General features: G+C 40.5%; 1 protein-coding gene and 1 long non-coding RNA gene across 3 annotated transcripts in view; one reads left to right on the forward strand and one right to left on the reverse strand.

Moving 5' to 3' along the window:
• Positions 1-18,980, reverse strand: part of SPIC (Spi-C transcription factor) — a 92,594-nt gene that overhangs the window by 25,263 nt on the left and 48,351 nt on the right. Inside the window, exons 1-2 of one of the 2 annotated variants that reach the window (XM_033951939.1) lie at positions 8,086-8,117; positions 1,288-1,311 (exon numbers count right to left, since the gene is read on the reverse strand). In XM_033951939.1, coding sequence (XP_033807830.1) covers positions 1,288-1,293 — 6 coding nt within the window. In that variant the 5' untranslated portion in view covers positions 1,294-1,311; positions 8,086-8,117. Of the gene's footprint in view, positions 1-1,287; positions 1,312-8,085; positions 8,118-18,980 lie in introns of those variants that run through there. The other variant, XM_033951938.1, reaches the window with a different exon arrangement.
• The window catches only part of LOC117363737, a 39,341-nt gene that overhangs the window by 17,116 nt on the left and 3,245 nt on the right, over positions 1-18,980 (forward strand). Inside the window, exons 3-4 of the long non-coding RNA XR_004540117.1 lie at positions 14,258-14,310; positions 14,906-14,941. This is a non-coding gene — a long non-coding RNA (uncharacterized LOC117363737). The remainder of the gene's footprint in view (positions 1-14,257; positions 14,311-14,905; positions 14,942-18,980) is intronic.

The raw sequence follows: 18,980 nt of genomic DNA on the forward strand, positions 1-18,980 counted from the left end.
GCAACAGCATTTCGCTCCTTCCCCCTCCACTTTCCTGTGCTGAAGCAGCAGCGGTATTTCCCTTCCCCTCCAGGTCCCTGTGCAGCAGTAGCAGCATTTTCCCCCACCCTCCCTTCCCTTCTCTTACCGCGATCTGGCCCTCCCCCTTCTTTTACTGCGTTCTGTCCTGCTTCGATCTGACCTGCTTCGTTCGGCCCCTCCCCCTTCCCTTCCTGCGGACTAGCCTGCTCCATGACCCTCCATTCCCTTATTGCGTTCCTGTGGCTGGAGTTTTCTTCTTTGTTGGCCTCTCCTTCCCTTCCCACGGGCTGGCCTACTGTGGCTGAAGTTTTTTTTTTAAAGTGCCGCCGCGGCTCCTCTCATGATCCCCGCCAGCGTCGGAAGCGTTCTCCGACGCTGGTGTGGCTCATGAGAGGAGCCAACACCGCAGTTTTTAATTTTTGCTTGGGGAGGTGGAGAGCAGGGAGTCCAGCGCTGCAGGCCAGTCCTGGCGTCCACGGAGAGAGGGAGCGATATAAGCACGCACGTGCACTCCTGCCGCCACAGACCTACTGATCACAGATCAGAGATCAGGTAAGAGTGCGCATGCGCAGCTAGGGTTTTATTATATAGGATAAACGAATGTGGCCTCAGGCATACCTCCTCCACCCTCGATAATAGTTTATATCCAGTGGGAATATTGGTGTATCATTATCCTCATTGGCCTACATTCTTTTATCATATCTCGTGTTTATTTTAATTTTTTTGATTTTTTGACATTATGGGGTTTTTTAGAAGTTTTTTGTGTAAAAATATTAGTTAAATCTTATGATGAATTTCATACTCAACTTAAACATGATAAATTTAAGTTGAGAATGAAATTCATCATAAGATTTAACTAATATTTTTACACAAAAAACTTCTAAAAAAACCCATAATGTCAAACAAATAAAAAAAAATTAAAATAAACACAAGATATGATAAAAGAATGTAGGCCAGTGAGGATAATGATACACCAATATTCTCACCGGATATAAACTATTATCGAGGGTGGGAGAGGTGTGCCTGAGGCCACATTCGTTTATATAATATATTAAGTACATCATGAGTATGTGTTGGAACATATAAATTACACTGGTATTAGTGTAAAACATTCTAAGTGTTAGGGGACATAGTTGAAATTTTAAGAATCAAAACAGTCACTGATGTGGCATAACTGTGCCATTCAGAGGTAATACCAATAGCTAGAAGTTTCAAGTTTCAAGAAGCTAAATAAAAAATTACAAATATGATATAAGGTGAACTTACCATCATTAGTATGTTAAAATAAACCTGCAAAATAACCACAAGTTAATTTGTTTTCAGAAAGAAGCCAAATACTTATATTATTATTTACATTTTTTTTAAATGGACATCTACAATGCTTATTTTGATAGACATTTGTACCCATCTCTGGGAAAATATGAAATAAAACAATGAGGTTTTAATAAATTCCGTCAGAGCAAATGATTTGTTAACACAACAGTCCAAACCCCATCCTTTTATGTGAAAAGAAAAGTTACAGCAGTTCAAACAATTGCAGACTTTGAAAAATTAGCCGTCCGCAACATTTTGGCTCTAAGATTTTAGTCACCTTTTCCATGAGACGATCATATTTATACTCTAGATTCAAAACAATGAGGTTTTAATAAATTCCATCAGAGCAAATGATTTATAATATAACAATCCAAACCCCATCCTTTTATGTGGGAAAAAAAAGGTTACAGCAGTTCAAACATGTAACATTTGCAGACTTTGAAAAATTAGCCCTCCTCAACATTTTGAATCTAAGACTTTAGCTACCCTTAGACAATCGTATTTATACTAGAAATTCAAATTCAATTGGCAGTAAGGCATTTCTAGTGAAATATTTATAAAATTATCAATGAAACTTAATGGTCAAAATATATATATTCAAGTGCATTTAACATATCTATTTTAATAAAATAATTAACATGAGCAATTATTACTACACATCTTAAACCCTCTTTACCTTCAATCTCCAGTTTCTGTAAGGAAGTATCAAAATGACTCATCAGCAGGTATTTAAGTTCTTCTCATTTTCATACGTCACAGAAACGTAGAAATCATTTCTACTCCAATGCCATTAGGCATTTAACCCTTGTAGTAACTGTCAGCCCTTTAAGCAAATGAGTTTGTTTCAAAAACATTGGGTTAAAGTCAAATTTGCAACCCAACTGCTTGAGTATGTAAAGGGAACACATACAGTACATAAAAATTTTATTCTCCGTCAACATTTAACTTGGCAAATGCATTTGGAGCAACAAACATCCATTCAGAATCCATATCTTGCTATTCAAAGTCTTTAAAGAAAATCCTACACCTGTTCATTGTAAACATTTCCTATGACTTTATGATATAATAGCTGCAGGACTTGTCACACACTAGAATCAGAGAGTTCTAGAATATAGGACATACTATAGATGGCAAGCTCCGTTCATCAAGAATCATAGATGGTTCTGGTATACAGGACATTTGATGCAAATATATTTCATAACTATTCAACTCCGATACCTTGAAAGCTAGACTTGTTTGTGGCTTTGGACTACTTACCATGGGTTAGAAAATGATCAACTTGCTTGGGATACTCATAAGAATATAAAAATAGCCATATTGGGTCAGACCAATGGTCAATCTAGCCCAGTATCCTGTTTCTAACTGTGGACTATGCAGGCCCCATATAGTGCAACATTCTGTGCTACCGAAGTACCAATCACAGGGCAAGCAGCGGTTTCCCCCATGTTTGTTCAATCGGAGACTATGGGCATTTCCTCCAGGAAATTGTCCAAACCTTTCTTAAACCCATCTACATGAACCACTGTTACCATATCTTCTGGCAATGAGTTCTAGAACTTAACCATTCATTCAGTGAAAAAAATATTTCCTCCTATTTGTTTTAAAGGTATTTTCATGTAACTTCATTGAGTGTCCTCCAGTCTTTGTAATTTTTGGAAAAATCGATTCACGTTTACCCATTCTACACCACTCATGGACAGTGAAAATTATTACTATAGAATCACTGCATGAAATTCTTACTAAAAGGCTATTTCATTTAATGTACGATGATAAAACCTATAAGAATGAGTTTCATAACTTTTTTGAAAAACCCCTTAGGAGAGACCATACCGTATATACTTGAATATAAACTGAAATTTTTGGGTCCAAAAAATTGAGGTCTCGGTTTATATTTGAGCCACCAACCAACCGATGGCATGGCTGTCCTCCATTCAACTCCAGATGACCACCAGGTCTATAATCTTCAATAGAAGGATCCCCCCCCTCTGCTCTCCCTTTTGAATACATGAACCCCCCATGATGAATCTCAAAACTGCTATCCTCTGTGCACACAAACCCTCACTGCCACCACCACCCTCCATGCACGCCCCATTCCCCAACATTGCACTTACCATTTGCACTGGAAATCTGCTGCCACCATCAATGCTGTATTCTAATCTGGTGCAGAGCTTTGAGCATCTGCGCATGCTGAAAGCATGCCAGCTCCCATCCCCTCTGAGATTCTCAGAGAAGACGGAAGCAGGCACGCCTTGAGCATGCACAGATGCTCAAGTCCCCACACCAGATCAGAATACAGCATTGATGGCAACATCAGGTTTCTAGTGCTAATGGTAAGTGCAATATCAAGGAGGATGGCAGTGGTGGGGGGTTTGTCTACAGAGAGGATAGCGGCTTTGAGATTCATCATGGGTTATCGCGTCAGAGGATATGCGTCAGGGAAGCCACCTCAGGGGCCCTCAGAGAGTAAAAACTTTGATTCTGAAAAGCGCCACGAAGGTGAGGGGAAGGGAGGGAGGGAGATGGCCCAACAAGGGGAAGAGGTTGAGTGGTACTTCAGGCTTATTGTGTGGAGAAAGGGGGGATGATGACAGATGCTGGATGGAAGATGGGGGAGTGAGAGGAGAATAAATGCAGAATGGAGAGAGGTAGGAGCAGATGCTGGATGGAAGACGGGGGGAGTGAGAGGAGAATAAATGCAGAATAGAGAGAGGTAGGAGCAGATGCTAGATGGAAGTGGGGAGGAGAGAGAGGGGAGTAATGGCTGGATGGAAGGAAGGAGAGAGAGGGGAGCAGGCTTCTGGAAGGAAGTGGAGAGGAGAGAGCACATATTGGATGGAAGGAGGGGATAAAGATAAAAGGGCACATGATGGATTGGGGGAAGAGGCTAGAGTTAGTGAGATACTGGAAGGGGTGAGGGAAAGAAGTGGCAAGCTGTAGGTAGACACAATGAAAAGAGGGAAATTGAGGACTGGATAGTAAGAAATAATTTAATCTAGACAGAGGCAGAAAATAAATTGAGAAGGAAGACCAGGGAAGAAAAGGGAGAGGAGAGAGAGAGAGATGCTAGGCCATGGGGAAGGGGGAGGAGACAGATACCAGATCTGAGATGAGGAAAGGAGGAGAGAGATGCTAAAAACCATCTTGAGAGGGAAAGAGAGATGGAAGGGAAGAAGACAGAGATGCCAGACCATGGGGGGAGCAGAGGGAAGACAATGGATGCCAGACTAAGGGGAGGGGAGGGAAAGATGGAAGGGAGAGGCAGACAGTTTCTGGAAGAGGCATAGAAAGAAAGCAGATGCCATATGAAAGAGGCAGAGAGAAGGCAGACAGTGGATGGAAGGAAAAGAATGACCAGAAAATGAGGCAAGCAGAAAACAGACAACAAAGGCAAAAAAACACATTTCTATTTATTTCATTTATTTATTTTTTGCTTTAGAATAAAGTAGTATTGTAACTGTGTTGATAAACTTTTATAAATAGAAAATGGAAATAAGGTGATCCTTTTTATTGGACTAATTTTAATACATGGAAAGGGACATTAGATCTTGTTGTCTATTCTCTTAATTAAGAACATAAGAGCTACCATACTGGGACAGACTGAAGGTCTAACAAGCCCAGTATCCAGTTTCCAGTAATGGCCAATCCAGGTCACAATTATCTGGGAAGATCCCCCCCAAATAAATCAGATTTTATTCTGCTTAGCCTAAAAAAAAAGTAGTGGACATTCTCAAGTTTTTGTAGCATGGCTCACCAAGATCACCCAAATTTCTAATCTCTGTTTATACTCCAGTCATCCTTTTTTCCTTCTTTCTTGGGGGGGGGGGGGAGGGGGGGGATGGGTAAGATCACCTTGGTTTATATTTGAGTATATACGGTAAGTCTGAGCTCATGAGCTTGGTTCCATCACATGTCATCTTCTTTACCATTATTTTTAGGCAGTGGCATAGCAAAGGAAGGAAGCTTCTGGGGCGATAGCACCTAGCACTACAGTGCTATATGCCCCTCCTCCACTGCTGCCACATGCCCCTCCCCCCTCCCCCAGCGTACCTCTTCAAATGATCGTCGGCCTCACCTCTCCCTCCCTCTGACATCACCTTCATTTTTAAGTTTTTAAAGCTTTTTTTGTCCTGTATTGCGCTAAAATTTTGGCATGGATCAAAGATGCATGTGGCACCAACCTCCTCTTTTACTAAGGTGCACGTATTAGCATTTAGTAAAAGAGGGCCTAAATTGGTTAACGAGCCATTAACTATGAAATAATTGGCCTTAGCGACCAATTTTAACTGACACTAATTTGGATTTACACATGTCTCCGCCTACTATTTCATTACATTGGGTGCCGAAACCCCCTTAGGGTCATATTCTGTAAACGGCGCCTACATTATGTACTGCTAGGTATCCTAATTATAACCACCTAGTGATGTCTTAAGTTCGGGATCATGCCTCACTTTTATTTATAAATTGGCTTCACTAGCGTGGTAATTGACCATACCAGTTTTCAACCAATAAAAAAAAAAAAAACATTAAACAATTTAAGAGTTCAGCACTGAACACTTAGGACATCTAACGACTCTTTATGTTAACAAGTAGGCGTGGTTATGCAAAGAGAATAGGCATGGTCAACTTAGGCATCATTAGGCGTCTGACATAGGCGCTGCCAAATTAGGTGACTGAAAAGCTGACCTCATGGAACGGTGCCAAGGTCTCGGTTGCCTAGCGATGCCTAAGTCCACTTAGGCACCATTTTTTTGACTGAGAACTTGCCTCCATTTATAGAATCTGGCCCTAAGTTTATAGAAAAAAGCCTAAGTGCAGTAAATCTGTAAATCTATACCAATTAGCCACTTAATTAAATTAAGCCTTATTCTATAATTTGTGAGCACAATTTTGCAAACTAGTTGCAAATTTCTGTGCTCAGGTTTATAGAATTAGGGGGCATGGGGGCCCATAATAAAAAAACATAGATGTCCAAAAATCATCCTAAATTAGCACTTGGACATCCTAATCGCCAGAACGTCCAAGCATCAAGAATCAAAACCATCTTTCTGTATGTCTAGCGATGTGTTCCTGCCTCTTTACGTTCAGAGCACGAGATGGGTGTGGTGGAGGTGTGTTAGGGGAGGGATTTGGGCAGTGTCAAGGGGGGGTTAGATGTGGATGTCTTGCAGCGATAATCAAACATTTTGCTCGACATCCTGGACAGAAGTTATACGTTTGGAACTAGACCTGTTTTAGAAGGGTCTAAGTGCCACAAAGGTGCCCAAACTGACCACATAACACTGCATGCATCCACACTCCCCCAGTGCTCATGGACCCCCTCAAACCCACAAAGATAAGAATACAAATGTGCATACCCGTCTCCAGAACATCAGCACCTAGTATAGGAAAGCTGCACACAGGTCTCTTAAATAGCTAGTGAACCATAGAGAGGAGTATCAAGTCCCATAAGCCACTCTAATCACTACATTCATGATGGAAAATGTGAGCCCACCAAAATCCCCCCCAATCCTACTCTATTGCCATATAGGCACCACCTGCAGCCATAAGGGCTATTGGGGTTGTAGACAGGTGGGTATAGTGTGTTTTGGGGATGTTTGGGGGTCTCACCTTAACCTATAAGGGAGTTCTGGTGAGATGTTTGGTGACACCCTTTTTGTGAAGTTCATAGTAGTGCCTTCTAAGGTGCCCCACTGCTCTGTTGCCATGTCTAGGTGGCCAGTCCATTACAGGACTGGCCCCTCCCATGTCCAAATGGTCTTGTTCTGGCCGTTTGGGGCTTGGATGAAATTTTGTTTAAAAATGTGGTATAAAGATAGATGTCCTGACGGTCTGGGTGTCCCAATGGCCTGGACATCCAGATAGAGGATTTTCAAAAAAAATTATTTCTGGACGTATGGTGGTTTGCCGTTCAAAAATAGGCACTTTCTTACTGCCGACTTTGTATTATATCTTTTCTCTTTATAGCCAACCTCCTATCCCTCGCCTCTTCCCTTTAATAATCACAAGATCTGATTCAAAAATGTAACTTCAAGAACCTGTCTGCCGACCTCATTTGCATGCGTTATTTTTTGAGAATGTCTTGCTTTTTTAGATTCGCTATCAAAACGGCTGCGTCGCTTTTTAATGCGGGTTTTTGAGAATCCTGGCCTTAATTCTTATTGTCAACCTTGTAGAGCTGCGGGATCTAAGACACTATTTTGTATTGTATTCTTTCAGCAGATTTAATTTTGGACTAACACCATACTCCCACCTGCTTAACCACGTCTCTGTAAAAATACTAAAACACCTGTCTGCATTAGCCAGTTCACAATGTAAGTGCAGCAGCGTCTAATACTTTTAGTCTAGATCCCACACCTTCTTAGAACAATAAATCATAAGAATGGGAGGGTCTCAATCTATGGCAAATATTCTTGCCGGTTTCTTTCTGAACTTTAGAATTAACAGTGCATTCCATTGTATTTGCCAGTTCCATTTCTTGCTCTGCAGTTGTTTTATTGAAATAAAAAAAAATTAAGTAAAATTACATTTTAAGTTTAGGAAAACTTGAATTTTTTAATAGTAAGATTACAACTGTATATGTAAGATATAAATGTGTTGATGTGTGTATGTACATATAAATAGATATAACTATAAAGATAGATCTATTAAGATACAATTTTTATTTGTAACTATGGGAAATAAATTTTCAGAATATCCTGACAAAAACTAAACTGCAAAGCCAGATTTCAATTCTGATTTCTTAGTACTTACCGAGGAAAGAAAGTTCAGTGCAAGAGAATAAAGCTGCTCTGTGAATAATGTAAATGACTGAACTGCCACAATGTCCTGCTGAAAAAAAAAGCCTAATGAATTAGCCATTTTAGGGAAGTTTAACTTCTGGGGATTTTTAGAAGTAGCAGCATTATGATTTGCATATTGGATTCAGTCAATAAAGCTACAAGACACAGATGGAAACTGGTAATTTTTCCAAAAATAAGGGTACCAGGTTGGGGCCTTCAAAGGGTTCCACCTTCTACTCAAGCAGAGATGACAAAAAAGGAGGTAGGTTCAAAAAGGTTTGAGGTTAGTGGGAAAGGTTTCTAGGTTGCCACAGTATGAAAATATGCTTCTAGTACATAGAATCAGAAAGCAGAAGCACAGAAGTTCAGCACAAATCCAAACTCTGCTCAATTTTCCAGTGATCAAAAAAGCTGCTACTGTCACAAATTCATTTTGCTGTATAGAGCAACGTAGTGAAAACATGGACTCCTGAGGAAGGTTATATCTGTACATTTTGACATTTATAGACGGTCCCTGCTCGGCAGAGCTTACAATCTAACTTGGACAGACAGACATGTTCCTGGAGGAAAAGTCCATAGTCTGTTATTGAGACAGACATGGGGGAAGCCACTGCTTGTCCTGTATTGGTAGAATGGAATATTGCTACACCTTGGGTTTTGGCCAGGTACTAGTGACCTGGATTGGCCACCGTGAGAACGGGCTCCTGGGCTTGATAGACCATTGGTCTGACCCAGTAAGGCTATTCTTATGTTCTTAAGAAATACGGACCGTCTTGAGTCCTATTGTTTACCCCATACATTGTGACCTGTTTTTTTATTCTAGAGAGTTGTTTATATATTTTTAGTTTGACAATAAATATTTTATATTTTTATTGTTTTTACCCATGTCATCCTTTTACTACAGTGTTCCCACATTTTGATGTGGTCGTTTTTTCATGTGGCTACTTTTACTCCCTTTTTGCTGAATTTTGAATACCATTTACTGAATATGTAGAGGTGAAGGTACTAATATGTCTTAAGAGAAGCACATGTTAATAACTTCACCTCTAAATATTCAGTGAGGTTCATTGATATAGAATTACATTTTATAAAGGACATCCCAAGTCATGGTACATGGGCTTGTCGTGCCACTAGGGCCTGCACGCATCTGAAAAGCTGAAAGCTATGCCATCAGTAGTCTCACTACCAGCAGGGCCTCCCAAGGCGGACAGGTTTCATTGGAAATATCAGACTAACAATGTAGCAGATGGGCAGTGTTGGAGGTGGAGGATCATGTTTGATGCAACAACATCTACAGATAGTTCAGAATACTGCCATTAAAATTATTTTTAAGGCCAAGAAATTTTACCATGTAACTCCTCTTCTAATTAAAGCTCACTGGCTCCCTATCAGTCATCGAGTTACATGTAAAACACTAAGGATGACTTTTAAAACTAGAAAAACAGCTCAGCCGGAATTTATCAATAGACTCCAGATAGAGAAACTAACCACCTAGCCCTCAGACATGACCTCATCACCCCTTTCAGTCAAACTCTCTCATCAGCCCAGCAGTTCCTCCCACTTCAAGAATCTGGCGGCCCTCCACCTAGCTCCCTCTTCGCTCCCAACACATCTTCACTCTCTCTTTATTTAAAAAAAAAGAAGACCCTCCATCTCTTCTAGTCTCTGCCTAAGATCTTCAAATCCTCAAAATGAAACTTCCACTCGCCCATTACCTCCCTATACTTTGCTTCTCCAGCCTAGTGGTAACACACTACATACCCTCTAATAATAACCCCCACTCCTTTTGGCACCCTAAACAACAAAGTTCAAAACCTCTAGACCCCCCACAATGCCACTTTGATGAGCGTTGAAACCCACCGAAATGCCATCCCTATACTTTGGAACAAAAAACAGCAACAACAAAACACAGAGAAAACAACCCTTCATCAAACCATACATGAATTTTCAATCTGCAACTCCATCAACAGCATCAAATAATAGGAAATCCCCCCCACCCCCACCTCCATCCACTACATGTATATCAACGCAAGATCAGTAGTAAACAAATTACTCCTCCTAAATGACCTAATCATAACCAACAACCTTGACCTCTCATTTATAGTGAAAACATGGCTATAAGACCTAGACAGTCCAGAAATCCCCCACCTCTACCCTCAAGGATACAACATACTTCAATTCCCAAGGAAGCACAAGAGAGGAGGCGGCGTAGCAATAATATACAAAAACTCTTATATCTTCACGGAATTAGACTCTGCAACCTACCCAGAACTAGAATACCTTGCTTGCAAACTCAAAGACTTGCCCAACTCCACACAAAGCAACATTGTAATCCTACTAATATACAGACCTCCCAACTCTCCTTCAAGCTCTGTCCCCAAATTAACTGAAATAATAACGAACCTGGCATTCCATTACACCAAACTGCTCATCCTCGGAGATATCAACTTCCCTCTCAAATCCACCTAGAACAAAGATGTTTCCAAACTCAAAACACTGCTTGAAGATTGCAAAATCACAGTCATACCTTCGGGCCCCACAAACAAGAAAAGACACACCCTTGGCATACTTGCTTCTGCCCCCTCCAATATTACTACCAACATCAAATGGACTCCGGTGCCATGGATAGACCATTACCTACTAAACTTTTGTCTAAACTTCACAACAGCAAACCTGAACAACAAAGCCACCAAGGAAGTAAAACTAGTTAGAGGAAAGACAAGACTAGACCTCTTCTGGAACATAGTTGAGAATACCTTAGTCCCCCCTTCAGATTGCACTATGACTATGCTAACAAGCTGAAACCAAACCATCACCAACACTTTAAATACTCTCACCCCCTCCATCTCCACAAAACAAAACAAAATCATAATTCCCCCTGGTTTTCCGAATCACTGAGATCCAACAAACAACTATGCAGGCGAGTGGAAAGGAAATGGTGGAAAAGTGGCACACTATAACTCAGAACACGATGGCGTAAGGCAATAAACAAATACAAATCCAACGTAGCAGAGACCAAGAAAAACTATTATGCCAGAAAATTAGGTTCCAAAATGTTGGACAACCCCACCGAAGCAAGAATCCACTGGACACCCCACCAAAATCACAGCTCAGGAACTAGCAGACTTCTTTTTCAACAAGATCAAAAATGTTCAGTCTGAGGTAACCAAAGCTCTCAGCACCGGGACACACACCCTTGACATGTCTCAACTCCTCACTGAACCTACCAAAGCAGATCAAATTTGGACTTCATTCTACAACCTGTCCATCCCAGACTCAAAAAAACTATTATCCAAATTGTCCATGCACTGCAGCCCCCTAGACAACTGTCCCTCTTATCTCCTCACTACCGTTCCTGAACAGATCGCCATCTGGATTACCAACCTCCTAAATAACACCATAAATCAAGGCCACTTGCCAGAAACAATGGGTAAAATAGCACTCACCCCTATACCGAAATCACCAAAGGCAGATCTCTCCTCAGTCTCCAACTATAGACCCATCGCAGGCATACCCATCCTGACAAAAATCATCGAGACCCACATGTGCAAACAGCTCACAACCTACATTGAACAACACTCATGCCTCCACCCATCCCAATTCGGATTCCGGCAACACCACAGCACAGAACAGAATTTCTCCTCCTCACCTTGATCACAAAAAACAAACAACTACTCAGTATAAGAAGTCAAGCAATACTCCTCCAATTTGACATCTCAGCAGCCTTTGATTCAGTAGACCACCACCTACTACTAACAAAACTGTCAGAAATTGGCATAACAGGCACAATGCTAAGATGGTTCTCAGATTTCCTGCAAAACAGGGAATATAGCGTTAAACTGAACGAAGAGATCTCCATTCCCTGGAAAGCCTTCTGTGGCATGCCCCAGTGCTCCCCACTGTCCCCCATCCTATTCAACCTCTTCATGAGCTCTCTCGGTAACATCAAGTTTGAAGGCGATAAAAAAATGTTGAAAAGTAAAGGAGATAGTATAGATCCTTGCGGGATTCCGTATTTGCAAGACATGTATTCAGATGAGGTGTTATTGAAAACTACTTCAAAGATAGATCTATTGGTTTCTCTACATTTGCCTCCGCGGATGATGTCCAACTTCTCCATTCTATCGACTTAAATAATAAGGAAGAAATTGCCCTCATTAATCAAAAATTGGAAAAAATTAAATCATGGTTGGACGTCAATAAACTTTCATTGAATATCAATAAAACCAAACTAATGATCTTTCCGTTAAAAGAAGGTACAACACTTCAGGCTCCATTGAAATTTGAATCTACTCCCATTAAAACTGTTTCAACTTTAAAACTTTTAGGCGTTACTCTAGACAGCAAATTTTCATACCATTCCCATATCAGCACAGTCGTCCAGAAATGTTTTTATAGATTAAGAATGATTCGTTCCCTTTCTAATTTACTGGAAGCTGCCGCATTGAAAACTTTAATTCATTCATTGGTTATTTCGTGTTTAGATTACTGTAATGCCCTCTATAAGGGAATCACAAAAAAGGAGATCAGGCGATTACAGATCATTCAAAATACCGCTATTAAAATCATTAGCGGGGCAAAGAAATATGATCATGTCACCCCACTTTTAGTTGATGCTCATTGGCTGTCAATCGAATACAGAATTAATTATAAAATTATATTTCTAACATTTACCACCAAAATGAATAACCAACCTGATTTCATTAACAGTCTTTTAATCCCGTATGTAACAACTAAATCCCTACGTTCCACTTCTCAAAATCTTTTAGTTATACCATCATTAAAATCAATAAATACTTTACGTACCAACAACTTTGCTGTCAAATCTTGCCTCTTCACTTTGGAATTTACTGCCTATAAATCTTCGCAATGAATTAGATATAAAACAATTTAAAATAGCACTAAAAACATTTCTATTCCGAGACGCCTTTTGTTAAATTGCCACTCTTCTTTCTTTTCAATTTTTTACCTAACCTACTGTTTTAGCCTTATGACTTATCTATCCTATACTTATTGTAGTTCCTTCCCATCTGCCCTACTGTTGCAGTATGTTTTGAGTAAGTCATTTATCTCCCCTGTTTTAACATGTTTAATTTATTTTTGTGTAATTTTATTATGTTAACCGCTTAGAAGTTGGATTAAGCGATCAAACAAATTTTTAATAAACTTGAAACTTGAAGACGAGAGCATATTATCTTACGCAGATGACATCTTTCTCCTTATTCCCATAACCAACAATCACTCGGACATCACCAACAAAGTCTCACATAATATTGAAAGGATCCAAATCTGGGCGACTACCAACAAACTAAAATTAAACACAACAAAAACTAAGTTCTATACTTCCACACACCCCAACAAGCATCACTCTTCGATCAGGCAAGACCCTCCCTGTAGAAGAATCCTCCAAAATCCTAGGTTGCATCCTGGACTCCACATTTACCATGAAACCACAAATCTCCAGTCTCCAAAAGAAATCCCTCTATGCCTTGAGACAACTAAGACTAATCAGACCATACTTTCACCAACACCACCTTGCCTTAGTTGTACAACTGATGATACTACCACAAATGGACTACTGCAACTCCATCTACATGGGAATCAACACCACTCTGATTCACAAAATGCAACTCATCCTGAGAAAATATGACTCAATTACAGCCTTCATCAGGCAACTGCACTAGCTACCCATCCCATCACGAATAACCTTCAAAACTTTATGCATCATTCACTGTATACTTTACGGAAACTCCACATGTTTATTCACACCTTCAAAGAAATCAAGCAAATTTGTGAGGCAAGATCTCCCTTGGCTGAACCCATGTTGACTCCGTCTCATTAAATCATGTTTGTCTACGTGTTCCACAATTTTATTTTTTATAATTGTTTCTACCATTTTGCATAAATAGCAAGTCTATCTTTGTCTGCTATAACTTAGTTAGTCAGCCGATGAATATCAGCTTAACCAGCTATATCAAAAGTGGCTGGAAATTCAATGCCGGTCCCTGAATACAGCCTGGCATTGAATTTCCAGATTTGCTGCTGACCGTAGGAGATAAGCCAGGTCATGGTCATGAATATCGGGCCCTATATGCTTGTGATTCTGTGTGATGTATTTAAACTACTATAAATTTTGATTGCAGGATTTGTTCGTACCCTGGACCCAGGCAATAGGCTGAAATGTGGCTGCATCCAGGTATTAATGATTTTTTTTTTCCAATAAAATGGTTTGTTGGCACCAAACTACTTTTCTGGTTCTCTGTGCTTTGATAGTCTCCTTGTTGCGCTTTGGTAGATATTAGCCGCTTCTTTTTTCTTATTTAAGTATTTGTAATATTACATTTACAAAGTAAAGAAATCAAACGCCCTGTTGTGCTCTGCGTTTTAGCGCACTTTTTTGTGTGTAGCGCATGGTTAGCATGTGCATATATTTAGGGCTCCTTTTACTAAGCTGCATTAGGGCTTTAACACGCGGACATGTGTGCGTTACATTGCCACGTGCGCTAGACCTTAATGCCAGCATTGAGCTGGCGTTAGTTCTAGAAGCGTAGCACGTGGTGTAGCGTGTGGTAATTTCCTGCGTACGCTAAAAACACTAGCACACCTTAGTAAAAGGATCCCAAAATTTTCTAGCAATAATATTCCAATTAAAAGGAAAAATGTCCCATCTTTAGTCACAACATGGAGAATGCAAGAACTCTGAAAACTAATTAGTTAAAAAAAAAGTGGTCAACTAAATAATGACAGGCAATAAAATTAATTAAACGTAATTATCTAAACCCTTCTTCCAGCTTCTAGAAAAAGAAATGCGATATATCAAATAAACTGTAAGTAATCCCTAAGCATGCCACGTTGTTAGTAATTTTTACCTCTATCCTGATATTTCTATCAAAGGAAGCAGTTCCTACAGCTGAGATCTAAAGTTTTAGCTGCTGGAGCTAAGGTTTTCCTTCGTTTCTACTGTAAATGTTTAATTTCCTCAGCATATAATAGATATATGTTTTCAGATCCAGCTCATTTGGAAAAGTTTCTTCAAGGTGAAACTGTTCCTTAATCATTCTGCAGTAACTAGAGCTACTGTTAAAGGGAAAGGGATTGGGACCTGTATACCACACTCAAAGCAATTTACATACAGGTACTTCAAGCATTTCCCCTATGTGTCCTGGTGGGCTCACAATCTATCTAATGTACCTGGAGTAGTGGAGGATTAAGTGACTTGCCCAGGGTCACAGGGGGCAGTATAGGGTTTGAACCCACAAACACAGAGTGCTAAGGCTCTAACTCTAACCACTGCTCCACCCTCTCCTCCAATATAATAGCGGAAGTGAACCAAGTATAGAACAATGAAGCCATTGTGACATCACTGATGAGGTTGGCTCTGATTGGTGGAATGAGGCATTATGACATCAGAGAAAAGGAATGGGACTTGTAAACCACCTTATTTGTAGTTTTACAACCACACTCAAAGCAGTTTACATACAGATACTTCAAGCATTTTCCTTATCTGTCCTGGTGGGCTCACAATCTATCTACCTGGGGCAGTAAAGGGTTAAGTGACTTGCCCAGGGTCACAGGGGGCAGTATAGGGTTTGAACCTCAGGGTGCTGAGGTTGTAGCTTTAACCACTATGCCACACTCTCCTTGCAAAGCTCTTTAGATTTAAAAAAAAAAAAAATCCTTTAATTAACATTACTCTATGAAAGGCATTGTTAAACTGTTTCTGTCTAGCAATTACCACCTTAGATTTGCTCATAAACTTTTATACAATCTTGCCAACTGCAGCGGTGTGTTTGAATTAAAGCAAATAATTGCAATCAACCAACACCTCTGTTTCCTGAAGTACTTTAATCGCACATAAAACGTTTACAGCAGTTAGATTGCTGTCATTTTCTTTTTAAAAGAAAGCAATTTTGTAAAGGATGGTATTATGTCTACTGTTTTGGAAGCTCTTTCTGAATGCAGTCCTGCAGTGCCCTTTTTTTAAAGTTTATGACACTCTGCATAATTTGAATCGAGGTTCCTGTCTTGCCATGCTTCATTTTTATCATGTTTTATTTTGTTACTTTTGGTTTGTTTGTTTTTAAATTTAACACTTTTATTGAAAAATCAAGCAAAACAACAGACTGAAACAAGCTTCAGAGCAACAGCACCAAAACAGCAATACAAGAGTAAGCAATAACTAACACAGTATGTACCCTGCCGAAACAATGAAATACAGAAGCAGAACAAAAATAGCAATCCCTCACCCTCCCTGCCCTACTTCCCCCCCATACAACAGAAATACATCAATAGAGACTTTAAGCATGGGTAGCACTCAAACATTCAAAGGATCTCCACAGCCTGTTAAATTTCCCCCAGGCACTGGGATGCAAGGCAGTCATTTTATAGAGCATATGCCAATCTTTCAACTTGCATACAATCAGTTTCCAGCCTGGAACAGTCGGAAATTCCCAAAATTGGGTCAGCACCATCTGAGCAGCCGTCAAGAGAAGCTTGGAAAAGGCCATTCCCCGCCCCCTCTCCCCCCCCCTCATCAACCTCATAAAGATTAAGAAGGGCCATAGCTGCAGAAGGAGGAATAGCAGCCCCCAAGATGTCAGTCAAAAGCTGAAACACAGGAGACCAGAAGGAGGGCAGTAAGGGACAACTCCGCCACATCTGGAGATAAGTACTAGGCTCCCCACACCCCCTCCAACAGGTCCCCAGAGCCCACTTTTGATGTTATTTTTGGTTGCATGTATGTTTCACGTTAATGGCTGAGTACAGACCAGTGAAATATAAATGATAAATAAATTCAACTGAGACATAAATCCATAATACGACAACTAAGTACAAATATCAGAATAAGCTGCCCTAAAATTTTTTTAAAAGTCTCGAGCTGTCAACCAAAATCACATTCAGCCCTAAAAGGTAAGAGTAACTTAGTGGCAGGGCCGCCATCAGAAATTTCTGGGCCCCTTACTGAGCAATCCTATTGGGCCCCCCACGCACCCCTTCCCCCCCCCTTCCATGGGCCGAATACACATATACTTTTCTCTGTCGCCGCACTCTTTGACCAAAAGATTTGTAAGCCTGCAACCACGTCAAGGTAGACTCTTTCAGCAGGGCCCTAACCTAACCTAAACTAATCTATACCTATCTATTCTAAACTAACATATGTCTAATACTGAACTAATAACAAACTAACAAACATCTGCATAATAAATAACTAATAAATAATAGTGCTAGTAGCTATAATTCACTTTTGAATGTAAAATCTCAGTTAAGGATTTCTTTTGACCTTTGTAGGCCAGAAGTAGATCACAATTGCACAATATTTTTTGTAACAAGTATTAAATGTGTTTTTATAAATACTGTAAGCTTAATAAATATATCAGAAAAAACTACACATCTGAGCGCATATCTAAACATACACATCTGTATGATCCCATCCTCCTCAGCTTGCCTATAGCTGCATCATGCATGTTAAAAATGTACGATATGTTGATATGTGCACCTTCCTTCCTTCCCATCCATCCTCCTCAGCCTGTCCTTACACATCCACAGCTGCATGTTAATGATGATGTATATGTTATGATGATAAATAACTGCATACGAGCACATCATTAACATGCAGCTATGGATGAATATATAATGATGTTATGAGTGTGCACCTCTTCCTTCCCATCCTCCTCAGCATGTCACATACAGCATGTTACATTACACAGACTTTGTGTAATGTAACATGCTGTATGTGACATGCTAAGGAGGATGGGAAGGAAGAGGTGCACACTCATAACATCATTATATATTCATGAATCAATCTGATAATCATCACCACCAGGCTGTGTGTGTTATGGGATGGAGGAAGAAAGGTGCATGTTTAAATTGCGTGGGGACAGAAATCCCACCCGTCCCCGTGAGGACTCCCACCTGTCCCCGCGAGGAATCCCTCCGTCCCCACCCGTCCCCGTGAGGAATCCCCTCCGTCCCCGCCCGTCCCTATAAACTTCAGAAGTAGTTATTTCATTTAATTATGCTACTGAATTAAAGGCTCTGGTAGAAACCCATTTAAAAATAAGCAAAAAGACTTTATTAATTTGGAAATATTAATTGGGAAGAATACATACTTTGTAAACGGGTTTCTACCAGAGCCTCTAATGTTTATAAATTTTTATCAACACAACTAATATACTACTTTATCCTGAAGCAAAAAAAAAAAAAAAAAAAGAATTTTTTCCTATCTTTGTTGCCTGGTTTCTGCTTTCCTCATGTTCTCATTTAATTCCTTCCATCCACTGTCTCTCTTCTTTCTGCGTCTTCCATTTGCTCTGTTACTGTGCCTCTCCCTTTCTCCCCCCTTCCAAATTGGTCTGGCACCCATCTTCTTCCCTCCGCTCCCCCGATAGTCTGGCATCTCTGTCTTCTTCCCTGCCAGTGTCTTCTCCCCACTCTCTCTTCCCCATTTCCTTTCAGCGTCCTTCTCCCCCCCATCTTCCCCTTGTCCTGTCAGCATCCTTCTCCCCCCTCTGTCTTCCACATTTGCTTTCAGTGTCCTTCTCCCTCCTGTCTTCCCCATGCCCTTTCAGCGTCCTTCTCCCCCCATCTTCCCATGTCCTTTCAGCGTCCTTCTCCACCCCTTTGTCTTCCCCATGTCCTTTCAGGGTCCTTCTCCCCCCTCTGTCTTCCCCATGTGCTTTCAGCGTCCTTCTCCCCCCCCCCGTCTTCCCCATGTCCTTTCAGCATCCTTCTCCACCCCTTTGTCTTCCCCATGTCCTTTCAGCGTCCTTCTCCACCCCTTTGTCTTCCCCAGTGCTTTCAGCGGCCTTCTCCCCCCTCAGTTTTACCCATTTCCCTTAAGCATCTTTTCTTCTCCACTCCACCTTT

This window comes from Geotrypetes seraphini, chromosome 7, assembly GCF_902459505.1.
Source record: "Geotrypetes seraphini chromosome 7, aGeoSer1.1, whole genome shotgun sequence".
Taxonomy (NCBI): domain Eukaryota; kingdom Metazoa; phylum Chordata; class Amphibia; order Gymnophiona; family Dermophiidae; genus Geotrypetes; species Geotrypetes seraphini.